This window comes from Hesperophylax consimilis, chromosome 10 (genome assembly GCF_061612785.1).
Source record: "Hesperophylax consimilis isolate HC1 chromosome 10, BYU_Hcon_1.0, whole genome shotgun sequence".
Classification (NCBI taxonomy): Eukaryota; Metazoa; Arthropoda; class Insecta; order Trichoptera; family Limnephilidae; genus Hesperophylax; species Hesperophylax consimilis.
Window position 1 is genome coordinate 3,135,655 of NC_142845.1, and position 25,708 is coordinate 3,161,362.

The following is a 25,708-nucleotide window of genomic DNA, read 5'->3' on the forward strand; positions in this document are numbered from 1 at the left end:
TGTTCTGAATTTGAATCATGTCAAAATCTCAGTAAAGGGGCATTTATGGAAAAAATCATCATCAAGACTTGGGTTCAAACTTTGTAAGGAAAAATCATATTTATTACGGACATAAATGCAAGGCTTGGTTTCAAACTTTGAATCAATTGGTGAATTTGTGTCAATAACAAAATCTCAGTTTGTGAAAAAAAAATTTTTAGGGGCATTTGGTTTTAACTTTGAAACCCGTTTTATCAGGATCTACTGCGCCAAATGGACTGAAATTTTGGATCAGTTGAAGGTTAAAAGTCATTATTACCCTCATTATCATTCATAAAATCCCTCCTCTATCACTCATTTCCCTATACTGAAAGTTTTCATGCTTACATAGTTTTGTTTTTAAAGACTGAATTTGACAAATTGTCCAATTTATCTCACATCGGAAGTTTTTTTTCTCTAAACCACGATGTTCATATGATAAATTTAATAAGGTCCATTGATTCACTCTCGACTCTTGTCAAGAACACATATAAATTCCAGGGATCTTTTTGAAATGATTTGGTGATACATCAAACCTTAAGAGATGATAACATTTTACGGTTTTTCCCAAAAATCTTATATAATAATAACATACAATATTCTTGCGCAAAATTACTAGTTATTATTAACAGTTTCAATACAAGTTATCAACTCTTGATTCTAATGACGCGAAATTCGAAACTTTCATATTTTCGATTTTGATGAGTTCCGATATTGTGAGTTACCATGGAACTCTTATTTTTTATTGTAGCCACCCCCTTCCTCCCTCCGAGTATAGCATAGCACAGTGAATTTTCGGTTTATTGATCTTTACCAAAGCGATGCCTGTCTTTAATATCAAAAGAAAGAAATATTTAAAAATACAAATGCGAATAATTTTCGAAATAACACATAAAAAATAAAATTAAAACAATAAAAACCATGTACAAGAAGGATTTAGGAAACGTTGTTTGAAATGGCTTTGGCCGTGTTTGGTGACCAGATCTGAAGGCCAGGTACTTCTCCACCTTCCGCTTTCCTATGTCCTTCCTCTCCTCACTGCCTTCAGCCTCAAAAAATACCCTAATTGGGGATACCATAGTTTAACTGGCTCCAAACGGTTGGGAGCAGTTGGGGCTCTTGTGCGGTTTCACATTAAAAAAAGCTATGAAATCAACAAAAGAATGGAGACTTGAAAATGAAATTCCCAGTATCAGACATTTCAAAGTTATTTCTAATTTTTTTTAATAAAGTTTTTGATGAGGGTAAAGTTGTCAAATTCCGCTGCATGCTTTGTATGCAATTTTTTTTTAGAAATAACATTTTGTTTCAACTTAATTACCTACTATTAGAAATAACTATTTATTACGAGGGAGATGGTAAAGACGCATTAAGTTTCCAATTTTTCTCAATTGCGTTGCGAGTTAATTTTGAAGGTTAGGAAATACGCTTTAATTATTTAAATAGCCAAAACAAATAATCTAATATTAGTTATTAATGTTATTTATAAATAAATGCGTATTATGTGTGCAGCAGAATTCGGCAACTTTACCAAATTGTTTATCCGAATTTCGTAAATGATTTCGATACCATTCAACAACCCTCAAAATTGAATTAGATGCACCTTATTCAATTCATCTCAGAATCCATTTTCTAACCCATATGGGTATATTCAGACATATATATATTTAAGACTCTTTGTACCTTTTCAATGACATAATAAGTTCGTTCCTCAAAATGTCAGAAATTAAAGAGACGCACGCACAAATAATTTCAGTTAACGCCATCTTGATTTTCAATATCGGTTCGAGTGAAACTGAAACGTCGAACGAAATCTTGTTCAATTTTGGTCATTCAATAAAAGTTGTTCAATTAAAATCGCACCGTCTGAATCGCCAATAGATCCTTTCAGGACTTTTTAGATTCACTTGCTTAGAAGGTTTTAGCTCTTTCTTAGCTCCTTTTCGAATGACGTCTGGCTTTATTTAAAAAAAAATCGAGTTGGCAACACTGTGCCGAATTTCTGGCATCACAATGGCAACATATTCATTCTTCAAAAATATATTTTATTTCAACATGGCGTAATTGTTGCCGGTGAAGTGGGAGTTTGATTTATTATTTGACTGTTTCTTTACATGATTAGTTGTTAAGTTATTTATTTTTTAAGAAAACAAATTATTTTTACGAATGTGAGTTACGGCAGGTGCAACATCAAGTATAATGGAAACTGGTGCAATCTAAAAACTTAAATGTCGAACAGACATAATACGATCCTGTTAAAATTGGCACGGTATCATGGTACCGAAACAATTCACTTTGTTCGTAAATTCTTGAAGAGAATCAAGTGTGGCTCCGCTTTGAAGTGATGGTATCGCCCTGTAAAACGGTGCGTGCGAAGAGTAAACCCGAAGGTACATAATAATACACAGTACACAACAGTGACCCGATGTTTTCAACTATATGGCTTTAAAATCAACGTCATAGTTCTCAAATAATTTTATTTTGTTTTCACCGTGAACTTTGTTTTCAGCCACGAAGACTTGTAAACTGATAGAGAAATATGTGTTTTATTTGGACATCAAGAACAGTGCGGAATCTAAGTTGATCGAGAGTAAAATCAAGAAACTTGGTGGGGTGAGTATTTATTTATTATTTTCGCGCCAAATGAAAAGCAGTGTATATTATTTTTGAAGCCGTCATGATGCTCTACCTCTACAACAGTACATTCGCCGTCGGTATAGTAGTCTATAGCAGTATGAGTAGTGTGAAAGAGAGGCCGGACTGCGCGTGCGCACTTGCAGTCTAGTCTTGTATCGCGCGCAGCGCTCCGGTGCTCAAATTTGTGACTGTTGGTGAAATATCTCCATTTTGTGACAGATTTGTGTTTGTTGTCAGCTTTTAAATCGTTTTAATGCGTTCGGAGTGCTTTTCTTTCGCTGAAATTCCGTCCAGTTACTCTCGCACAGGTGGGTGATCGTCTTGAATGCACGTTTTGCGCACTTTTCCCGTAACTTGCAATGTTTCGCCCTGGCTCGCTGTAACACTTTACAAAGGCAGAGTACCGACCCACAAACTCTAGCTATACTTGTATATTCTGTGATAACTCGGGCGCTCGGTCGGTGCCGGGCGCTAGCGAGAGAATCTACCACGCCTAGACGCCACAAAAGCGTTACTTTCCGCTTAACCGGGTCGGTCCTTTTTGTTGTTTTATGTTAGAATGTTTTGAATATCCCCACCCAAGCTTTCTGCCCTTCTGTTTATGTCATTTTAGGTCAGCCGCGGTGCAATTAGCGAGCATTACGGAGTCGGGCTCTCGGCGGCAGCGAGCCTTGCACTCTTCCCCGCCGCAAGCAAAACATTCCACAACACATCACACTAGCCGTTTTGTGTTTGCGATTTTTGACAGTTTAAATTGTTTCTTGAGATGTAGACAAAAGTCGCCCCTGTTTCTTATGTCGCTAAGGATGTTTTTGGCTTGGCGGGTATAATTTTAAATGTATATTTATAAAGACACGTCCAATTGGGACCAACCTCATTTGACAGTTTAATTTTGTTTGATATTCAGTCTAGCTTCGATATTCGAATATTTCCATGCTAAAGTGATTCTAGTTAGTGATATAATGTATACTGGGGCATGCCTACTGCACAGGTAGTTACCTACCCACTGTTACGCATCAACTACTCTGTTGACATTCAATACTTCACTCAAGAATGTATCTTTTCTTTTCTTGAAGAAACTCTACGAAGCACTGTTTAGGCTTATTGTTTACGGAATGTCCATTGTGGGTCACAATCGTTATGATGATGTGTGCATAGCTACAGTGCTGCTCCGATGAATATAACTTTACAGATCGTACTGAGCCCAGCAAGCTCACTATAAAGTAAATAAAAGTCAGCCCAAACCAACATACCTCCTCAACCTCTTCTGAAAAATGAGGATCATAAAAAAATTATCTGTACTTCATTAGTTTCATGTCTACCAAGATCGGAGCAAGAATTAAAATCTAATATTGCACAGTTATTTCAATAAGCAGGCTGTCACCATAATTGTCCACTGCAATCCATGCTCTAAATTTTGCCTAACTATTACCAAAATGTCGAGTTATAAAAGCAAAACTTCACCCATGACACCATTTCCTTATTAGGTTCTTGTTATTTACATAAAAATTGTGATTATTCCTAAACCTGGGGAAACAATATAATAAAATAATGAACAGTTGCACTTTTTATTAGAGGCTAGGTAGGTAGGTACCTACTGCTAGTTTTTATGTTTAGTAATAGTTTTTTTTGTTACTAATTAGTATTGAAATTAATGAATTATGAAACTGTGGCTGTAACTAATAGTGCCTCTGAAGGGCGAAACAACTGTCACATACAGTAATAAACAAAATAACAGAACTCAATAATTATATAACATTTTGATTTTGTTTTAAATTCTTAAAATAATAAGAGTTCTACAAACTAACCACAAAACCATATAAATAATAGCAATTTTGCTAAAATTTTCTTACCCCATATACTTCTAAATATGTCCAAACTATTCAAATAACATTTCGTTTGAACTTAATTAGCACAAGAAACAACTTTTTAGAAACATGCACAAAATAGATCATTAACCGCTTCTGTGCCAAGAGCGAGTTTACTCGCATTCTTGGCCGTGCCCAGCAGGCCAGCCATAGAAAAATAGCGAGTTTACTCGCTCTTCTTTGAACCTCTGTATCATACATATGTCCCGTTTTTTTTAAAAATATATTTATCTAAGTGAAGGGAAGCAAAAACGTCGAATATTGAATAAATTTGGTAAGTCATTTAAATATCCTTTCAAGGTGTAATGTTTTTAATTTATAAAAATAAGATTTAAAAATGATTTATTTTGATTAAAAATTCACGGTCTGCTGTGCACATCTACACTTCTACCTACTGGCATTAAAAAGGTTAACCTTTCGGCAAAATTAACATACTAACAAGTAAAAAAACACTGGAGATTTTTAACTTTGATTGAAAAATAATGTAATTTTAATGTGTCATTTACCATCTCCCCCAATATAAACAGCTGTTTATTTTAGTACAGTATCCCTAGAGCCTCTGGTATTTTGCAATGTATTTCACTAAGCAACTGTCGAAACTGTCAACGACTCAGATTTTATAGTATTACATATCGTAAAATTAAAATTTTGAACGCAAACGTAATGTTTTTAATTTATAAAAATAAGATTTAAAAATGATTTATTTTGATTAAAAATTCACGGTCTGCTGTGCACATCTACACTTCTACCTACTGGCATTAAAAAGGTTAACCTTTCGGCAAAATTAACATACTAACAAGTAAAAAAAACACTGGAGATTTTTAACTTTGATTGAAAAATAATGTAATTTTAATGTGTCATTTACCATCTCCCCCAATATAAACAGCTGTTTATTTTAGTACAGTACCCCTAGAGCCTCTGGTATTTTGCAATGTATTTCACTAAGCAACTGTCGAAACTGTCAACGACTCAGATTTTATAGTATTACATATCGTAAAATTAAAATTTTGAACGCAAACGTAGATAAAGTTTTTAAAATTTCTACCATTTTACACAAAACTAAAAAAAATTAGGCAAAGGTATTATAAAAGATACTGTCACTACATTTTATATAAAAAAAGCAAACCTCGACAAATATTTTTCAAATGCTAAGGACGGGTTGTTTCGTAGAATTTGAACAATTCTTCAAAATTCAACGTTCATATAATATCATTATAGGCTAGCTGTTTGAGAAAACTGAAATAATAACAGATCTTGAAATAATCTTTCACAGAACTTCAAAATTAACTTTGAAATTTGAATAAATGTTAAAATTTTCCGAAACAACCCGTCCTAAATGTTGTTAGAATTAAGTTAGTTAAATCATATATCTTGATTTAACCAGTGTTGTTTACTGAAATACAAAATGAGATAATTTGAGGTGAATTTTATCAGTCAGCATCAGACTAGAGAAATATCTCCCCGAAAGACTTTACAGAGTGTTTGCATCTGGGAGAAATATCTCCCAAAATTGCTCTACGGGTTAAGTTGAAACAAAGAGTTGTAATGTGTAAGCGGAGTACGTAACTTCTTTTTAAACATGATTTGTATTTTATTTTGTAGCGCGTGGAAGTATTCCTGGTGGATAGTGTGACGCACGTGGTTTCTGACGCAGCACCATGCGCCGCCCGCCCTTTGCCCGCCCCCCCCTCTACTAACTCGCCCGCCCCGCACACGGTAAGAATACACAACCTTCACCCTTCCTATCTCCCCTTGTCCACTCCTCCAATAAGCTCCAACTACTTACTAACCCAATCTCTTTGTTGTGATCTTTGTAAGCGAATGTAAAATGCGATTTATTAATTTTCTCTTGAAATCAAAATTTTATTTTTTTGTAGTGAGGAAGTCAAATGCGTAACCAGGGGTTCCTAAAGTAAGTATCTTCCTCAAGTAGGTACCTTCCTATAGTAGGTACCTTTCTAAAGTAGGTACTTTCCTCAAGTAGGTACCTCCCTTTAGTAGGTACCTTCCTTTAGTAGGTACCTTCCTAAATTAGGTACTGTAACCCTTTTTTTAAGAATTGCGTATTTATTGGTACCACAGGTGAAATAAATGCAAATTTCTACTGAATATTCTAGTTTATTGATTGCACCCATTGAAAATATAAACCGATAGAAGTTTTGTGTGGGCGTGTCAGCGTGCCCATAGTGTGGTCAATTTTGTATTTTTTCTGATGAAAATGATTTAAGATTTTAAAATGTCAAAATTATTTCTTGAACAATGAATCAATTTATTATCTGTTTGGGACCTAGGAATCGAAAGGTCTTATTTAAATTGGAGACATCAATTTTCTTTGAATGGGTTTTGTTCACACTTCTTTGGTTTCTGTTCAGTGATTGCACTGTCCTTGTACTAGAAGCCCCTTCCGATTACTGATTCTTCTTCATAGTAGTAAACTTGTTTTAAGACTTAAAAAAGGCTTCAAAATTATCAAGCTTCATTATTAATGTTACATAATATTATTATCGTTACCAAAATAGTCATTTTTATGAAAACGCAGGTTTTTGAGAACGCTGCCACAAAATTTTGAGGATGCAAATGAACTATGCTTGAACGGTCCCGATTGTAACCAGTGGCAGTGAATGCATTAAAAACTGCAAGTATATCGCCTCCGTCAAAATCATTTTCTTAAAATATTGATAATAACAGCATTTATATAGTGCACTTTAGTGTCATTTCACTTCAAGTGCGCTTTACTTTACCAAACGTAAAAACGGTAATTTAGTAGCAGTGGTCATGTTCTAGAAATTATTCCTACAGTGGGCCTTACCCAATACAGGTTGTGGTCTTTAATATTCAAATCTATCTTAGACCATTACATTTTGGAAACAATCTAGAACAGAAGCAATAAAATTTTCAGTTTAATTTTACCCGTACAAAACTATATACATCGAAAGTGACATTCATTCAAATTTTATGATTAGTCCGTAATATCTAATTAAATACACTTGGGCCCTTCTTTCACGGGAATACGTTGAATATCTTGGCGACTGCGGCCATACATCTTTGCGGAGGTTCGTATGCAGGCACACTTTGTGGACATTATGTGAACTCGTCAGCGATGCCAGTCTCGGGCGGTGTTATTCCCACTCTGAGGCTAACATGGAGTCACTTGTGTCAGGCATTTTGTAACAATGCATGTGCTTCAGATCAATGGGACAAAGGAGTCAACAAAGAATGACACGATATTAAAATGACGACTACAGCAACTGTTTGATTGTGAAAACATTTCAGTTCTAACGTTTCGAGAATTCAACAATGATTGATGGCGACGCGGGTCTCGTAAATTATGTGTATGAACTGTGCTCGACAAGCCGTTTGCGACGTGTGTACACGAAATGAGTATCAGATACTTGCGTATCCCAGTGGAAGAAGTGCCTTAATTCTGTTTTTACACACGGGATTTAGTTCCACAGAATACTGTCCAAAAAAAGTACTTTATGTATCTTGCTGTGGATAATAAAAACACAGTATCTTCCTTGGGAGATTACATTGTATGAAAATCACTGGGATATCAAAAGCTAAAACATAATATTGTTTATTTCTACCTTATTTTTCCCTCATACGCACTGGAGTGGGGAATCTCTAAAAATGTATATTACCACTATGTTTTTATTTTTTATAAAATCTTGTAAATCATTGTAAGACATGTACAAATCTGTAAATAACATAAACATTTGTATGAATAGGCCACTGCTAGCCTCTCCTACAAAACTAATGCGCATAATAAGATTGCCAGAGTTGGACATTTTATGTTAGTCCTTGTATAGGTAATGACATGCCAATTGGCTACTGGTGTGTGTTTGGGATAGTCTGGCCGTAGCCAACAGAATAATTTTTGAATCCTAGACTTTTCTTGAATTGACACTGAAATACACAAAGATCAGAGGTCGTGGGTTTTTCTCATTTGCGTATTTGCATCACGTTCTGGAGTGGATGATGTTTCCAGTTTTGTTGAAATATTGTGAAATGTAAATATGTGTTGTTTGTTTCAGTGGGGTGGTCGGCGCCGTGCGGATGCCATGCTTGAGCGCGCCGCCTTGCTGCAGCCCCCGTGTCGTCCCTCTGCCGCTCCCTTGCCTCCGCTGCCCTCCAAGGTCCCCGTCTGGAGTGTGCCCAAGGTATGTTATCATTAACCTTCGTCAGGCCACTTCATCAGTCGCTTTCATCAGTCAGTTCCATCGGTTGCCTTTGTCAGTTCATCAGTTCGTTTCATCAATTCACTTCATCAGTTCATTCTATCAGTCCACTTCATCAAACCATTTCATCAGTCCACTTCATCAGCCTGTTTCTGTAGTCCACCATATCAGTTTGCTTTATCAGTCCACTTCATCAGACTATTTTATCAATCCAATTCATCAGTCCGTTTCAGCAGTTCACCTTATCAGTTTGCTTCATCAGTCTGTTTCATCATACAATTTCATCAGTTCCCTTCATCAGTCCATTTCATCAAACCACTTCATCAGTCCATTTCATCAGTCCACTTGATCAGCCTGTTTTAGCAGTCTACCTTATCAGTTTACTTCACCGGTCTGTTTAATCATACAAAGTCATCAGTCCACTCCATTAGTTCCCTGCATGAGTCCATTTCATCTGTCCAGACACTAAAAACATATTGCTTTATTTTTCATGAATTTTTCCCACTTTTAGAGCGCATATTTGTTATTTTTTAGTGCGTATTAATCCATTCCATATTATAATATTGTTTCACGTAGCAATCGGAACCAGATTGGTTTAACTTCTCAAGCGACAAAAGTTCTATCGGACACAAAAAATTGTATCCGTTGAGCACCGGCATATCCAATTGATAGTGTGAAAACAATACTTTATGTTCTGTTTGGGATTTTTATCCTCAGCACATTACAAAGGTATTAGTTCGCGGGATTCACTAGTTCTGAGCCATATTGTATCTAATATTATACTATAAAAAATAAATAGTGTGTGCTGCTTACCTAACAAATATTATTATATTTCGATGGAATTGGTGTCGTATGTCTTTCTTTGAATATTTTCATCATCATTTAAATATATTATTTTAATATGTCTTTTTTTAAATTGCACCAAACCAGCCTGACACTGCATTCTAAGTAGTGACGCACACTGATGCGAGAAAAAATTGCATATCTGCAATTTCCTATTTGTTTGTTTTTGTGACGGCCAAGCAGCCAATTTATAAATCATTACATTAGTACACCACCCGACTTTGTCCGAGTAGCTACATTTATTGTTCGTATTATAAAAAATATTTAGTAAACAGTAAAATAGTGTCTTTGTACATAGTTAAATTAATATTTCAAAGTTCCTTAACTCATACAAATTATCCTTTTATCTAAAAATAGTTGCATTGACCTATGGAAAAAACTGCAAATTTTATGACGCTTGCTTTCTGTATACCATTATTACATAACATTGCTGTTGCTGCGTCAGGTGGAACCATGCTATTCCAAGAGGCTGAAATGCATGTTGTTGTAAAAATAGAAATTAAATATTAGGTTGGGGTGATTCACAGAAATTCAAACGTGACATTCTCATGAAATGGGCAAATCAGAGCCATTTCCTTTTTTTACGCTCATTCTAGGACTATTTCAGGGTCAGCAGAAAAGCACAACTGTCATTTAGTTTGCTTTCAACTGATCACAATTTTGATAGACAACTGAAAGGAACCTAAAATTGGCATTAAACAGTAACTAAAATGGCACTGATTGGCCATTATTTAATGACAACTGTGAAACACCCCAAACTTAACCCATTGTATGAGGACGTCGCAGCATTTGGTTTGCAAGCGACCGTGCCCCTTATGCGAACGTCACGATTGTCTTGATTTTAAAATTGTGTTGTTTGCAGGTAAAGGAATTCTTGTCGCGGCTATGGGCCACAGCTTACAAGAAGCTGAACACTGAGGAGCGACCGCTGCAGGAGCCTTTCATCAAGTTTGAAGCTATCGACAGGTATTTATTATGATTGTCTCGCTTATTCTTATTGCTTCATATTTTATTTATTTTATCAAATAATTTACATATGTATTTTTATTACAATAATTTAATAATTTTATGAATTACTATTACCATTAAAGTATTATTATTATAACTCCCGCTTCCGTTTTGGACGAGCCACTTTTCCTGGTTTGGCTGGGCTAGTAATTAGTATTAGATAGTGAATGTTTTGGGTTGTTGCATAACTTTATATTTAATTTATTTTAAGAGGGGGTCATTTGCAGCACAGTACAGCTTTTTCCATATTATGTTTACTCGGTGTAATTTTGTACTACAGTGCCGTCCCACATGTTGAGACGTTAGCGCACGGGGCAAGTATTTAGACATCAACTATGTTGAGACAGTAGCCCAGAGAGAATTAATAGTAATATATTTAATATTCTGCATTGAATTATAATTACGGCCCTCGATACAAACGATCCAAATTCAGTTGATTTTTAGACGGTTGATCTTTCTTGATTAGACGGTTTGTCAAATTTGTATACAATTTGGAATATTTTTGTGAAATGTTCCTGTCTTGATGCGATATTAAACTCTATGCGCTGTTAGTAAATGTTATATATTAGCCTATTTAAAAGCATTACCTTTTTATTGTTGAATTTTTTATTTGAATTGAACGTTTGATCTCAGTAAATATTGGTTGATAAATGTTAATTTATACTTTCAAACTATATTTTCTTCGAGATTTAATCGATTGATGTTATAATTATTCTGTAGTTATAAAATATTCCTTTACTCCGGGTAGGAATTAAAAAAATTAATCAATTCATATACATGGAAGTTAATACAGTTGTAGTACACAATGCGCTGCGGCACCCGACGGACTCGAGTGACCATTCTTTGGAATTGGAAAAACACGTTCTTTATGAGGGTCGTTAAAATAGCGTGAAAACAGTCACACTGTTACCTGGTTGAAAACTTAAACCGTATTATGTTATGCATCAACTCGAGCCATATTGGTGGAGTCCCGGTTTGACTAGGCTAGTAGTATAGATGTAGGTGGGAATGGGTAACGATACTGACTGAGAGTGTATGATGTGTTGTGTTGTGCAGAAAGAGTCGTGCGGTATACAAGGAGCTGGGCGCGTGGCCCGAGCTGCAGTTGAAGGGGGCCCACTCTGGCTGTCCCTTTATGTCTCCCGGGGAGGCCCGCGCCAGCAAGGGGCCCGCCGCCAAGGCCCGCAATATCCCCTCATCCGCCACCAGGAAGAGGTAACACATCAACCACCACACACCGGCTAGCCTAGTCCACCCAACCAACCAACCAATCAATCACACCCACTTACGAGATAAAGTTTTTAAAGAGTGTGGTCTGATGTGCCTTCGGGTGAAATTGATTTAGGGGGTATTTCACTATGTCGGGCTAAATATCTGACTAGCTAGCCGTTGGCTGGCTTTAAAGATCAGAATAACTTCGTTATTCAACGGCGACCGTTTCACCATTGTTTCCGAGCTTCCGGATAGATAACACTCGAAATAGTCTGGCAACATCGCAAAATGTTTGCAGTTACCCCATCTACTGCGACGCCTGTCATGTTTAGATAGATTCGTGTCGAATTAATACATTGTTTCTTATTTTGAACACAATCAAATAATTCAGGATGGATCATACAAGCATTCAAATTCATTCGAGCTCTTAAAACTCGCGGCCTTCGCATCGCCGCCCTTTCACCTGCTTCTGTAAATCAAAAACCTCGGTATCCATAATAATTCGCAACAAAATTCGACTCACTTCTCCGCTGTCAAACTCAGAATGTTTTGACGCCATCTTTGATTCGAGGAATAGCGCCTAACGTGAGGTTCGAGCACTGATTAGTCAAATTGAACTTTAACCCGAGCGTTAGCGTTATTCAGATATAGTGAAAACGAAAAAATGACCAATCCGCGGATTAGTGCTTAGTCAGAACATAATCAGATATAGTGAAATACCCCCTTAAACTTTTTTTAATTGAATTTCTTTATCGAACAGATAATCAACCTATGGGGTCTAGGAGTTGAAGGTTCTGATGATCACACTTGTAGAGATCATCTGGTCAGTGATCTAACCCATTATGTAGTTAGGTATATATTATAATATATAACCCTAACCAAATATACACTAGAATCTCACTAATTATTTAAAAACCCACTGCTGCCGAACTACTGTGTAATGTGTGCGTGAAAGAGGATGTGTGCAAGCGAGACACAAGTGCAAGTTCCTGCAGAGATTATACAGGGTGTATCGGCACTAACCCGACAAACTTTAACCAGCCATTCCTTAGCACATTTGGAGTAAAAAATGTTATGCGCACTTTGCTGTCCGGTAGCATTTTTTTTTCAATTAAAAACAAAATTAAAAACTTCCACACTACATCACTGTCATTGGCATTGCTTTTCGGGTTCAACAGATGTTATAAGCAAGTATGTCGAAAAGCGTCTTCGCTCTTTCGCACACACAAAATCATAATAGTTAAAAATTAGACGAATGGTGCCGTGCCATTTCGTTGTGATTGTAAAAGTGCGCCAATATAGGTACACACGTGCATTATTCAACGGAATTCGAATAAAATATTGCCAGATGGGTTTTCAAACATTGAAAAAGGATAAAACAGTGGTGAGTGGTGACATGTGGTGAAAATATGAATAGTAAATTTTTTATTAAAAAAAAACGTTACCGGACAGCAAAGTGCACAAAAGATTTTTTACTCCAAATATGCTAAGGAATAGCTGGTTAAAGTTTGTCAGGTACGTGCCGATACACCCTGTATAAAGGAATGGATGGTTGTCTCATCCTCTCTCTTACATTATAAGCATTCTGTCTCGCTTGCACATATTATCTTTCACGCACATGTTACATACGAGAATGTATGAAAAAAAGAAGTTATTATTACGCTGCTCTCATTTAACTGCTCTCCGCACTTCAGGGGCTTATTAGGATCACAGGGGCCTAACTACAAAAGCTGGTGTTTTGAGTCAAACTTGGTTCCGGTAATGCCATAATCATATTTATTAGTGACACGAAGCTTTACCTCGTATATACAGCCGTTTAAGAGATACGGTTGGGCATATGAGCATTCCAATCATTATTTGCGTTTATCTCAAAACTGTGTTTTTGTAGATAGGCCCCTGTGATCCTAAACCCCCGACTAGTGACTGAATTCTTGTAAAATTATTACAAAATTCAATTACAGATTCAATCCAAGAATCAAAGGTACATCTTTAAAAAAAAATCTGAAATGCAGCTAGCTGCGTTACCAATTATTTCTTTCGATTTTTATGTCTTAATTTTAATTTACATTCGCTAAACACCTTATAATGAACATCTTTGTTCAGTCGGCTCTTCGAGGTAGCCGAGAATATATCATGTATTGGGAATTGCCGAGATAGTATTATGTCTTAATTTGTAATTTACATTCGCTAAACACCTTATAATGAACATCTTTGTTCAGTCGGCTCTTCGAGGTAGCCGAGAATATATCATGTATTGGGAAATGCCGAGATAGTATTATGTCTTAATTTGTAATTTACATTCGCTAAACACCTTATAATGAACATCTTTGTTCAATCGGCTCTCCGAGGTAGCCGAGAATGTATCATGTATTGGGAATTGCCGAGATATTATGTATTTCCTACATGTTTGATGAGCAAAACTATGTATAAGGTTTTCCATACTCAATTCTTGTTGCCATTACTGAGTGTGGCCACTACTGTATGTGGCCACTACTGTATGTGGCCTCCGCGGTCGAGGGGTAAGGCTCTCGACTAGCAAGCCGAAAGTCGCGTGTTGCAAAACCCGGCATGCGCATGTAAATTTGGGTTATTTCACAATTTATTTGTATAAAGACTGGAAGATACTATCAGTATCGCCCTGGTGTCAGACCACTATTCAGAATTAAAATATTGCTTGAAATGGGTTCAGCCGTGTTTGGTGACCATATCTGCATAGTCAGGTACTCCCCCACCTTCCTCATCTCCTTCCCCTCACCATTAACTTCCCTTAGCCTCAATTGGGGATGCCATAGTCTCACTGGCTCCGATGTTTGGGAGCAGCTGGGAAATATAAAAGTTATCAACTATGTACATACAATACAATTGAGATTTATAGCCATCTTTGGAAAAATATCAGTCTTTTAGCATGTTAATACATTTCCAGATCTGTGCCACAAATTTTGTGTCCCATCTATTGTTTTGAAGAAATGTTTAAAATGCCAAATTTGCTGGGCCAAGTGAAAATGCTGACATAATTGAATCTTTATCTTAACACATTGTTATAATAATATTTCAACATTTTCATTTTTATTGTGCATATAAAATTGAAAAGTTACAAAATTCATAATGTCACCAGTACCAGTGAGACGCAAAAGGCGAAATATGAAAGTGCACAAATGTTCTTAAAGTATTTGTTGGCATAGCAAGGCAAGTAATTCTATTCTAGACTCTCGCTCATAGAGATAACGCAAAGCAGCTTCTCCTGCAAAATAGATATTTGGCATTTCTCCCTTTCTACAAAACAGTGACTATAATATAATGGTGTGATAGTGACAGGCCACTTAGTATCTCTCTTGTTGCAGGATGACACGCAAGACCAAGCCACGCCCCAAGGAACAAGTGGACGTGCCCCTGAAACAGAGCGGCTACTGCGAGATATGTCGCGTTGAGTACGGCAATCTCGCGGACCACGAACGCTCAGTGTCTCACCTCAGTTTCGTCAAAAACTGTTCAAACTTTTTATCCCTAGACTCTCTAATCAGTGCCAATGCGGATGTGGAGGCTTTCCTTAAAATGAACAAACCCGTGACAGTGTCGAATAATAGTTTGGAACGCAGATCTTTACGGAATATTATCAAGTCACATCAGGACGAGACGCACGACCCGCGCAAGCAGCTCGAGGTCATCTGTAATGGGGCAGAGCCTCACAGTCCCGACACCCCGCGCACCTCGCCCGCTCTGGGGCACTACCTCCGCTCCAAAGGTGGCCCCGAGCAGGATTACCCGCCCAAGGTGTCTCCCCAGGGACTGCTGAACGGATCAGCCAGCCCGCCTCGACTCAACGGAAAGATAGAAGCGGAGTGTCGCAAACCTCAGCAAACTGCAAACCGCAGCATCCGCTGGCGAAGGCCGAGCCCCGAAGGAACCCCACCCATTAGAGACACGCAGACGTACTATCGGGTGGTGGGCATGAGCACCAAGCTGCGCTCCAGCAATAACTTCACCCCGGCCCCTACGCCCGCTTCTAACCGTACCCCTCCGGGACTTGTTGTCAAGTTCCGTCGGGTGCGGCGCTCTGAGCTGTCCGTCCTGAGCGACGAAGCCGAGAATTTTATGTTCCCTAAAAAAGACGATAGTGATACGGAAGACGAGGCGGAAACCACGCTCAGTTCCCGCAAGAGGCCAAGCAGTGTCCTGCTGTCAGAATCCCCCGTCAAGGAGGAGGTGATGTCTGGAGACGAGGAGTGGGATGCTGGGAGGCGCAACCCCCGGCGACGAGCTCACGTCGAGTCCTACCGGGACAGCATAGAAGTAGAGCCCCCTGTGGAACCAGAACCTCCTGTAGTGCCTGCGCCTCTGGGGGCTGAGGGGCCACCCCCCGAAGCCCCAGAGTCCCCCGAGGCAGAGGGCGAGACCAAGCAGCGCTGCCTGAAGTGGGAGGAGGGGCGGCTGAGGGCCTCCGAGGAGGTGGAGCGGCTGACCTACACCTTTGAGCAGGTACCCCACAGCGAGCCCTGGTACCACACCTTTCGGAGACAGGACGAGGGAAAGGAAAACACCAAGAGTATTATTAATTATTTAGGTGAGTTTTATTCCCTTAACCTATGTGCATGCCATTGATAGCTTTTCCCAATAGATTGCCTTCAAATATTTATTGCAATTATTAAATGCACTTGGGACACTCACAGATTTTTTTTTAATTGTTATTGAAATACTAAGGACGGGTTGTTTCGGAGAATTTGAACAATTATTCAAATTTCAAAGTTAATTTTCAAGTACTGTTTAAGATTTTTTCAAGTTCTGTTTTTATTTCAGTTCTGTCAAGCAACTCGCCTATAATGATATAATAACAGAACTTGAATAGGACATTCACAGAACCCGTCAATGAACGTTGAAATTTGATGAATTGTTCAAATTCTCCGAAACAACCCGTCCTAAATCTTATTTGGAGTGAAGAAAGGACTAACTTATTTTAAATTTGAAACAACTACATATTTATGTATTGTTAGACTTATTGTGAATCAGATATGAGTGCAGCAGCAGAATGCTGCCTGCTCCTTAAATTATAAAAAATGAAATACAAAAAAGTGCAATTGAACAAGAGATAAATAGATTATATTATTTTTTTTAGAATTTAGGGTAATCATTTTATTTACGTTGTTGTTGCAGGTTATTATTCAAAATCTCTAGTACTGCCGTATGAAATGAGTGAGATCCCACCGTTAAAACCCAACTGCTGCGCTCTTAGCCAAGTAAAGAAACCTCCTGATGCCAAGTCTCGTCCCCCGCGCTCCTATGGCACCCGGGGGATGAAGAAGATGAGGAAGATTAAACCTGCAGACCCCGTCTTCACGCTCAACAGCACCAGCCTCAGCAGGAAGTCTCCCCGGGAACATGCCTCCACGCTGGCCATCCTGGGGGGCCTCATCCACAGGAAGAGCAAGTTCAGCTGCTCCGACGATTCCAAGTCCCTCCCCTCCATCGCGGAGGAGGATTGCTCCAGCGACACCACTCCCTACACACCTGCCCCCCTCCCTCCGTGCGATGCTGAAATCTCTATGCAAATAGACGCTCTCTTATCTTCCGTGTACGAAGGTGAAGAGGACTTTGAAGTGCCAATCGAGGCGGAAAACTGTGGCGTCAAGCTGGACCACACTTCGGTCAAACCCGACGTCATCCAGCTCCTTCAGGACTTTGAGGAGTGTGACATCCTGGACAATACGGTGCGGGAGATTCACGAAAATGTACAGCCCGAAGCTCCCAAGCGACGGAGGGGCTACAAGTTCAAGAAGAAAAACAGAACGGGCTGGCCCAACAAAAAGAAGTTGAAGCGAGATCCCCCGTCCACCGTGGGCAGCGCCAGCTCCTCCCGAGAGCCCAGCCAGCAGCGCCTTCCCCAGGAGGATAGTGCACCCAAAGACAATGGTCACGTAGAATTAAACGAAAACAGTATTACGTGGAGCGAACCGGAGGAGATTGAGACTGCTTCGGTGAGTTCTAAATACACGGAGGCCAGTGAGGAGCTGCCTGCTTGCTCGGTAGCCGTGCAGGAGTGGGACAGGGACCTGCAGCCCGTAGTGCGGGTGCTGAAGATGGAGGCTAAGCTGGAGCGCCGGCTGCGCAGTGCAGACGTGAACCGCCGCCTACGCGCGCGTCGCCGCCCCGCCCGACCGCACCGGTAACCCCCCACCCCCCCGCCACACCCCACCAAGCCACAATGACTGCCGTTTGAACACCCGATGATTCTGCCCCTCTCTCATATTGAGAATTGCGCACACAAGTTATCGGAGTGATTTAAAATATAAATGAGATAATTAAAGATTTCTTCAACCACTTGGCCAATTTTATCGTGTACATCTTTTTTAAAACAATTTGTTATTTTAACCATTTACATAAATTATTTTTATGATCTCATAAGCCAAGGGTTTTTATTCCGGTGTTCCATTAGGAAATCTTATGTCATGTAATGCAGGGTCTGGAATTCAATTTAAAGTAAGTTTGTTAATCCGCATGCTAATCTCAGAAAGCGTCACAAACAATCTGAACATCTTCATTTTTCCAACTGGACATTACCAATAGTAGTTGATATAATATTGTACATGTAATATTTCCCGTACTCACCAAGAATACTCTCTGCTTAGACGCGCGTCAATGTTACCTTTGTTGTATGTTATGTGAACATTGCCCCTTCGCAGGTGTAACTTAGTCAGGTCTGTAGATCTGCTGGTCTGATGAATGTGTCTCCCTCCCCCTCCCCCCGGTGGTGACACAAACATTCTCTCTCTCTCTCTCTCTCTAATGTCTGTTGTCCCTTTTGTACTGTTTACGTTAACGTGATGCATTTATTAATTAATTTTTTGTACAGCAACTGGTAAATATTGTGAATATTATTTTAAGTAACTTTTGTGTATGTATCCGACGGCGGGAAATGAATCCTAGATTTAAGCAAAGAACATATTGTAAATTAAATTTTTATGTACCATATTTATTAGATTATATTGTTAAGATCGTAAATAAATGTAAAAAAATAATAACACAACTTTTGGCATTTTAATTTTTCTTTATTGCAGTGTTAACATCTGGAAAACTTAAAGAGAAGATAAAGGATTTCCGAAGACTGGGACTGCAGTGTGTCATTCATCGGATATCACTTTTCTATTAAACAGGCGGTGTGACTAAATATACAATGTTAAATAGACTAAATGCTCTCATTCGTAGACATCGTCACGGTCGGCCACGTAGCGGATGATCTCTGAGGGTTTGTTGAGGCGCTCGGCGTCCATGTCGGGGATCTCAAAGCCAAACTCGTCCTCCATGGCCATGATGATCTCCACGTGGTCCAGGGAATCCAGCCCCAGGTCGTTGATGAAGTGGGAATCCAGCTTCAGCTAGGAATGGAATACGAGTGTTTATTATATGTTATATTCCTGCTATAATCAATTGGTGGTACGAGAGGGGTACAGAGGATACAGTTGCACAGCAGTGACTGGAACTTTGCTTGTCTGCATGCCAATCACCAAAGACACAGCCGATCTAGTATTGGGTGTTATCCAATTGCTCCTGAGCTATTACTGCAGTGCCTGTACTGAATGCATAACAACAGAACATAGTGAGCAGCTACAGGATATAAAATCTCTGGTAGACAGACGACTTTTATAGGTTCCTTGTTAATACTTATATTGTTTTGTAGTATAAGGTTTATTTCTTGCAGCTTTTCGCAGACGATCAGCTTATTGAAAATATGGTTTTGTAGTTAGAACCATTGACGAGGCAGTTAGATTGAAATTGGGATAATAATGGTTTGTACTTTCTCCACCTTGTGTATTATTTCCGGTAATCTTTTAGGATTGCTGGCTATGCATTTTTTTGAAATTATACATTGATTCAACTTCTCTCTAAATAGTATAAAACAAAGTCACTCACTATCCGCATCTGTCTGTTTGTGCGCTTAGTTCTTCTAAACTATGCAACGGAGTTTGATAAGGTTTTCAATATCATTTAGGGAATTTCTTCCGGAAAGTTAATATATATAATACATGGATATTATATTTATTGAAAGTAGAGAAAAGTCAAGCGACGCCGGGTACATGTCAGCCAGTACTAAAATAAAGTCACTATCCGCATCTGTCTGTGCTAAGTTCTTCTCAACTACACAACGGATTTTGATAGGGTTTTAACTATCATTTAGAGAATTTCTTCTGGAAGGTTTATATATATATAATGCATGAATATTATGTATATAGAAAGCATAGCAAAGCCGGGTACATGTCAGCTAGTAATTACTATTAAAGCCAACTGTATATATATATATATAAAATAATATTATTCAATATATAAAAAACAATTAGTTTAAAATAATTACTGCTACGCTTGAAAAAGTTTGTTAAAGGCGGAACAGCTGTCAAGCGTAATAATAATTATGCAGCAGAACTTTGTTGTATATATTATAAATTGAATATACAAAAGAAATTCAATTTATAAATATAAAAGTTTACAACTAGCAATTATCCGAGGTGCGATTATTGCTAGTTGTAAACTTTTATATTTATAAATTGAATATACAAAAGAAAAAATTGAAACGAAGTTCGACAAATTAAACAAAGGAAAATACTACATTGAAGTTCGATTTTTGTCAAAATTTCATGTGATTTGACAGTTTGGCCATTTTTATGTTTCTTTTTTGATATATTGAGCGCGGGTAGCGATTCTAAAAGTTTGCCTTATTTTCAAATTTGTTGAATAGAATTTATAATACCCACTAAATAAGTAGGGTCATTTTTGCCAAAAATCATCTCAAAAACTATTTTGACAGTTAAAGCTCCAGGCATATTTTTCTAACAGATGACTACTTTCATGCCCACAATGAAGACCGCACAGAAGAGTGGTTTATTTATGGCACAGCAATTGGGTTGCAAGCGGCGTCGCCCCGCATGTAGACATCACAACATTTGTCTTGCTAACAAAAATCTATGGAAAAGTCCCGCGTACAATTTAAAGAGTTAACAATCTGTTACTGTGAGTTTAGTGCTGTGTTTTGCATGGCCCAAGTCCATAAAATATAGAATCGCCCCTCTGGCATACATTTTGGTTTGTTTTACCTTCTAAGTACCAGTTCAGATATTCAAGGGGGGTTATTTCATGAATGAATTTCTGTTTGAACTGGAACATTTGAATCAGAGGAATTTTCAAAGATATTAAAGTATTTAAATACCAATAATAATAATAACATGACATTTATACAGCGTAGTTTAGTGTCATTTCACTTCAAGTGCGCTTTACTATAACAAACTTAAAAACGGTAATTTAGCATAAGTGATCATGTTCTCAAAATTATTCCTACAGTGTGCCTTACCCAATACAGATCTAATATTATAACACTAAATATACTGTTTATACAAAGTGATGACAAAACTTAGAATAACAATAATAGCAGGACAGGACAAAACGAGAACATTAAAACGAAAATATAATATAAAACAGGAGGCAGTTTGCGCTCAGAAATGAGAATCTTCTGAGCAGACTTTTTAAACAGGTACAATGAGGAGGCAACCGAAACCAAACAATTACCGGAAGTTTTAGAATATGGCTTATTATAAATCATTGAAAAGAAGTTAAGATTTATGAATGGTAAGATTTTTTAAATAATTTTGTTTTTAAAGCCTGTTTAAATTCAGCCAAATTCTGGAGTAGTAAGAGCTGAGGGAAGTATATTCCAGATGAGCAGGCATGTTACACGAAAAGAGCGATCTTTGATAAGCTTTGAAGAAAATCTGGAATTCATGACAAGGGTAATCATCATGTTGCGGGTCACTATCCTAAGTCTGTTCTGTATGCATTAGGTTTATAGAATTATCATTCTGCAAGATGCTTCCATGATAAGGCCACTAAATTTAGTAAAAACTATTCTTAAAATTTGCTATCATTAGAAGCTAACTGCCAATTTCAAAACAAGTATTCGAAAATCACTGGACAGTGTTTGACCCTGTTCTCCTTGACATAAACAGGTTACAACTGTTGTTTCTAACCTCAAAATACAAATTGAAATATCGAATCTACATCTTCGGGGTTCGTTATTATTACCTTTGTGGGGTCAATCTTGTCGTACAACTTCAGTACTAGGAGGACTCGGCTTTCAATGAGGGCCAGGGTGGTGGGCTGACTCGAATGCTGACGTTTTAGCAAGCTCAAATCCTGAAAAAAAGATAACAGTCAGTAAATGTGCTAGTCCGGCATATAATAACGTGTTAGCACGCGCAATACGTTTATATGGTTACAAGATGTATAGTTTATCTCAGCTATCTCGGTACTTTTCAGTGTCAACAGACTCGCAAGAAAGCGGCGTTATGCAACTACTTGTAAAGCAAATGTCAAAAATATCGAAAATGAACCATTGAACTCCTTCAGACTAAATTCAGATTGAAAATAAACACTGTTATGTTATAAGACTTGTTTCAATTAAATATGACAGGATAATAATGTTGGAAGTGCCATACCTGACTTTTGAAGACGGGTTCACATATTGTATGGATTGGGAAAACTGTTTTAGTACTTAAATATTTTTGTTGCATAACGACTAGCGGCAGACGGCATGTTTGCAATCTTAGCGGGGTTCGTAATAATACGGCTTGAATGCCCCGTACTAACGCGGCCATTTTCGGATGAAGAACTTTTTTACCGATCAAAATCGACACAGAATGCCGAAAAAAACAGGATGCCACACGAGAAAATAAGAAAACTTCAAACTACAAAGTTTTCACTATCAGTTTCACCAACATAACTGTTTAAAAAAATATTGTCTATGGAAAACATAGACAAACTTGACATTATTATTTGTTGTCAAAATCTATTGTCTCTTGGTTTATTTATGTCTCTCTCCTATTTCTTGTTGTCTACGACTACTTTACGTCAAATCTGCGTCAAGTATATTATTTGCTAAGATGCGTTGTTGATTTTTCTAATTCAGAATTTTGGTGATTTATAAGCGGCGGAATGGGCAACGCCGATACGAAATTAAATTTTAGAAAGGCCGTCGTTCTTTTGACATCCAAAACTCAGGTATGTTGTCTTAATTTCTACTCCCACACAATACACTCTCAATATGGGAAGGAAGTTAGAGCTGATAAATTGCGCTATTTAACCGCATTCAACAATTAGCTTATCAGTGTATGTTTAACGAGGGTCGTTTTGTATTAAACTAAGTTTTTATTAGTAGCTATCTTATTAAATGTGCAGTATTTGCCTAAAATAATGGTCATTTGAAGGCAATTATTTTCAGTGTACTTTTCATTGATGGTTATTACGACTGTTCATTAATACTGAAATACGAGCTGTAGATGAAAATTAATAAATCAAATTCTGATCTTAGTCTTGAAAAGTTAAATTGCAGATTGACCTTTATTTTTATTTAAAAATCGTCCTGTTATATCAAATTACAAATTGAACTACTTTTCTCATCCCCATTATTGTGGACCTGTCTTCCTTTCAGGGGTTACGACACGGTCAAGGGCTTTAAACAAACACGTATACATTTACAATGTTTTCTTGATGCTTGAGTCAAGCATCTACGTGCTTGCTCCACGCTTTATGCTATTTTATATTTTTCGCTACTTTATTGTTTGACGGGACGGGTTGACACGACATTTTGACAGTGCTCGCCACCTGCTTAATCAAGCATAGCTCCTGTCGTGCGTGCGTCAGCAATCGTGGCGGACTACGCAATGTGAAAATAATATTTATTTATTTATTTACACATATACGGCACAACACGTGCCAATTGATGAACAATGATGACAACAGTGAAAATAATATTGACGAACAACAAAATAGAGAGTTTTTATTTTTTCGAGGATGTGAGGAACACATAAGCCAAAAATGTGCATAGGTGATAGGCATAAAAACGCTTTGCAAACGGAGTCTCGAAACGGTTGATTACAGCGTAATATTGATTTTTATTTATTATCTCAATAATTTTAGAAGACAGTTAAAAATGGAAACTGTCACAGATAAACTTAGCAATAAAATTGAATTATTTGTAAGTTGTTTGTTATATGCGTTCATACAGTGAAAAAATGCCTTTTTTTTAGTAGTTAACGCTTATGTTTTTTTTATAAAGTAATCGATGAACAATACATGAAGTTTTCTAGAAGGCTCCGCTCCAGTGTAAATACCCACAAATCATTTAAATAACCCAAACTAAGAACATATTTTGTGCATCTTTTTCCATCCCTCCCGATGTAATTCAATAATTTGGGTGTATTTTAGTAAGTGAAGTGGAAATTTTACCATATGTTTTTTACACATTTTTTTTATTCCGTCTGTCACCTAAATAAAAACAAAATGAAGTATATAATGTGGATGGATTTTCTCATAATATTTTTATTTATAATCTGTGTGATTATTCCAGTCGATAGACGCCAGCGATGATGTGTTCTGGGAGCAGTTCTGGTCGGAGAGCGTGACCAACGTGCAGGACGTGTTCACGTTGATCCCGGCCGCCGAGATCCGCGCCCTCAGAGAGCAGGCCCCCCAGAACCTTGCCACGCTCTGTTACAAGGCCGTGGAGAAGTTGGTGAAGGCTGTGGATAGTAGCTGCCGCACCCAGCACGAGCAGCAGACAGGTACTTATTAATCCACAATTATGTATGGAGTGCTTATCTCGTACCCAACCCCACTGAGAATGCCTGCTTCCCAGTCCTCGATTTGTCCTAAGATTGTAAATTTTGGATTCGTGATGATGGATTGTTTAAACCGAGAAAGTTGTGGCAGATGGGTTTGTTAACCCATTAGGTAAAGCACTTGGGAACAGTTTGTATGGTCTCATAGAAGTCGTTGTGTCTCTCTTACGTTGTGTTACAAAGAGAAAACACTACACGTTGTATTCAAATTCAGTTAACTACAGAAGAATGTGCCTCTCTATGAAATCAAAGGTTCCAACCACAATTTGAGAAAAATTTATAAAACTTTGTAAATTTTTTATAAAATTATTTTTGTATGATATGTGAAAAAAGTGAGACAACAGTAATGTTTATAATACATTTGTCTAGTAAAATTTGTATTTTTTTTTTTGTTATCTGTAATTTTAGTTCATCCATTTTTTAATAATTTTTTTATGTTTGCATTAAAAAAAAATAATATTTCAAAAATTACATGTCAATTTCTAACAATAAAATTTGAAAGCTTATTTCATCACCTTCAAAATCAATTTTTAATTTTTGGATACAGTGTCCATTTTTGAAAATTCCATTCCAGTTCCTCAGAATCAGAATCTTCAGAATCCTCATTTGTCTGCGGTTTATTGATAAAAAGATGATTAACTTTTTAAGATGTTTGTTGTGGACTTCTTACTTATTCAAAAGTTTGTGTCAATGATGTGCCAGTGGTGCCAACATTGTCAACATCTGATAGGTAGCCTTGGTACTACTACCAACATAAATGTATACATAACAGGTTGAAAGAACTAAATTACAGATAGTAAATGATGAGATTACACTTATACATACAGATTACATTAATATCATTTTCATATGTGAATACAACAGAAGAATCCCTAACTAACTAACTAACCATCACGCCGTTTCCCCGCAGGGGTAGGCAGAGAGGACGGACCTCCAAACAACTCGGTCACACCACACACTCCTTGCCTCATTCACATTCGTACATCGTCTCATACATACTCTTCCATTATTCTGACTCTTGACATGGCCCGACTCGAGTATCTGATTCACTTGATCGTGGCATGTCTTCCTCAGGCGTCCCCGACTTCTGCTACCATTCGCCTTTGCATCGTATATCCTCCTTACACTCCTATCTTCGCTCATTCGCTCTACATGCCCAAACCATCTAAGTGTCCCTTTCTTAATCTTGCTCATTACACTTACATCAGCCTTGCACTCTTTGCGGATCTCCACATTCCTCACACGATAAAACATGGTTTTACCACACATATGCCTCAGGGATCTCATTTCA

General features: G+C 37.8%; 3 protein-coding genes across 6 annotated transcripts in view; 2 read left to right on the plus strand and 1 right to left on the minus strand.

Moving 5' to 3' along the window:
* Window positions 1–2,066: 2,066 nt before the first annotated feature.
* chif (DBF4-CDC7 kinase regulatory subunit chiffon) lies at window positions 2,067–18,768 on the plus strand. 3 transcript variants are annotated; one of them, XM_089636442.1, is made up of 8 exons: window positions 2,067–2,408; window positions 2,528–2,631; window positions 6,126–6,239; window positions 8,558–8,683; window positions 10,407–10,510; window positions 11,609–11,767; window positions 15,106–16,325; window positions 16,913–18,768. In XM_089636442.1, exons 1-8 carry the CDS (start codon window positions 2,363–2,365, stop codon window positions 17,923–17,925), a joined length of 2,886 nt encoding a protein of 961 aa, XP_089492568.1. In that variant the 5' UTR covers window positions 2,067–2,362; the 3' UTR covers window positions 17,926–18,768. The 3 variants fall into 3 exon arrangements, with proteins under 3 accessions (XP_089492568.1, XP_089492569.1, XP_089492570.1); XM_089636443.1 differs by lacking the exon at window positions 11,609–11,767; XM_089636444.1 differs by lacking the exons at window positions 2,067–2,408; window positions 2,528–2,631 and adding an exon at window positions 2,818–2,963.
* A 5-nt stretch (window positions 18,769–18,773) lies between these two features.
* On the minus strand, window positions 18,774–22,499 carry ND-ACP (NADH dehydrogenase (ubiquinone) acyl carrier protein). The gene is made up of 3 exons (XM_089636445.1): window positions 22,237–22,499; window positions 21,824–21,934; window positions 18,774–19,131 (listed from the first exon to the last, which is right to left on the minus strand). Exons 1-3 carry the CDS (start codon window positions 22,393–22,395, stop codon window positions 18,952–18,954), a joined length of 450 nt encoding a protein of 149 aa, XP_089492571.1. The 5' UTR covers window positions 22,396–22,499; the 3' UTR covers window positions 18,774–18,951.
* A 145-nt stretch (window positions 22,500–22,644) lies between these two features.
* Window positions 22,645–25,708, plus strand: part of LOC149420183 (protein HID1) — a 35,430-nt gene continuing 32,366 nt past the window's right edge. For both annotated transcript variants that reach the window (XM_089636446.1, XM_089636447.1), the window contains exons 1-2: window positions 22,645–22,798; window positions 24,147–24,360. In XM_089636446.1, coding sequence (XP_089492572.1) covers window positions 22,733–22,798; window positions 24,147–24,360 — 280 coding nt within the window. In that variant the 5' untranslated portion in view covers window positions 22,645–22,732. The remainder of the gene's footprint in view (window positions 22,799–24,146; window positions 24,361–25,708) is intronic.

Bases quoted from the DNA above. Each gene is read 5' to 3' on its own strand.
- chif (XM_089636442.1), top strand. From the start codon at position 2,363: ATGGTATCGCCCTGTAAAACGGTGCGTGCGAAGAGTAAACCCGAAG. The intron at 2,409-2,527 runs GTACATAATAAT...CTTTGTTTTCAG, and splicing joins TGCGAAGAGTAAACCCGAAG to CCACGAAGACTTGTAAACTG. The intron at 16,326-16,912 runs GTGAGTTTTATT...TTGTTGTTGCAG, and splicing joins GAGTATTATTAATTATTTAG to GTTATTATTCAAAATCTCTA.
- ND-ACP (XM_089636445.1), bottom strand. From the start codon at position 22,395: ATGGCCGCGTTAGTACGGGGCATTCAAGCCGTATTATTACGAACCCCG. The intron at 21,935-22,236 runs GTATGGCACTTC...TCTTTTTTTCAG, and splicing joins AACCCGTCTTCAAAAGTCAG to GATTTGAGCTTGCTAAAACG. The intron at 19,132-21,823 runs GTAATAATAACG...TTCCATTCCTAG, and splicing joins ACAAGATTGACCCCACAAAG to CTGAAGCTGGATTCCCACTT.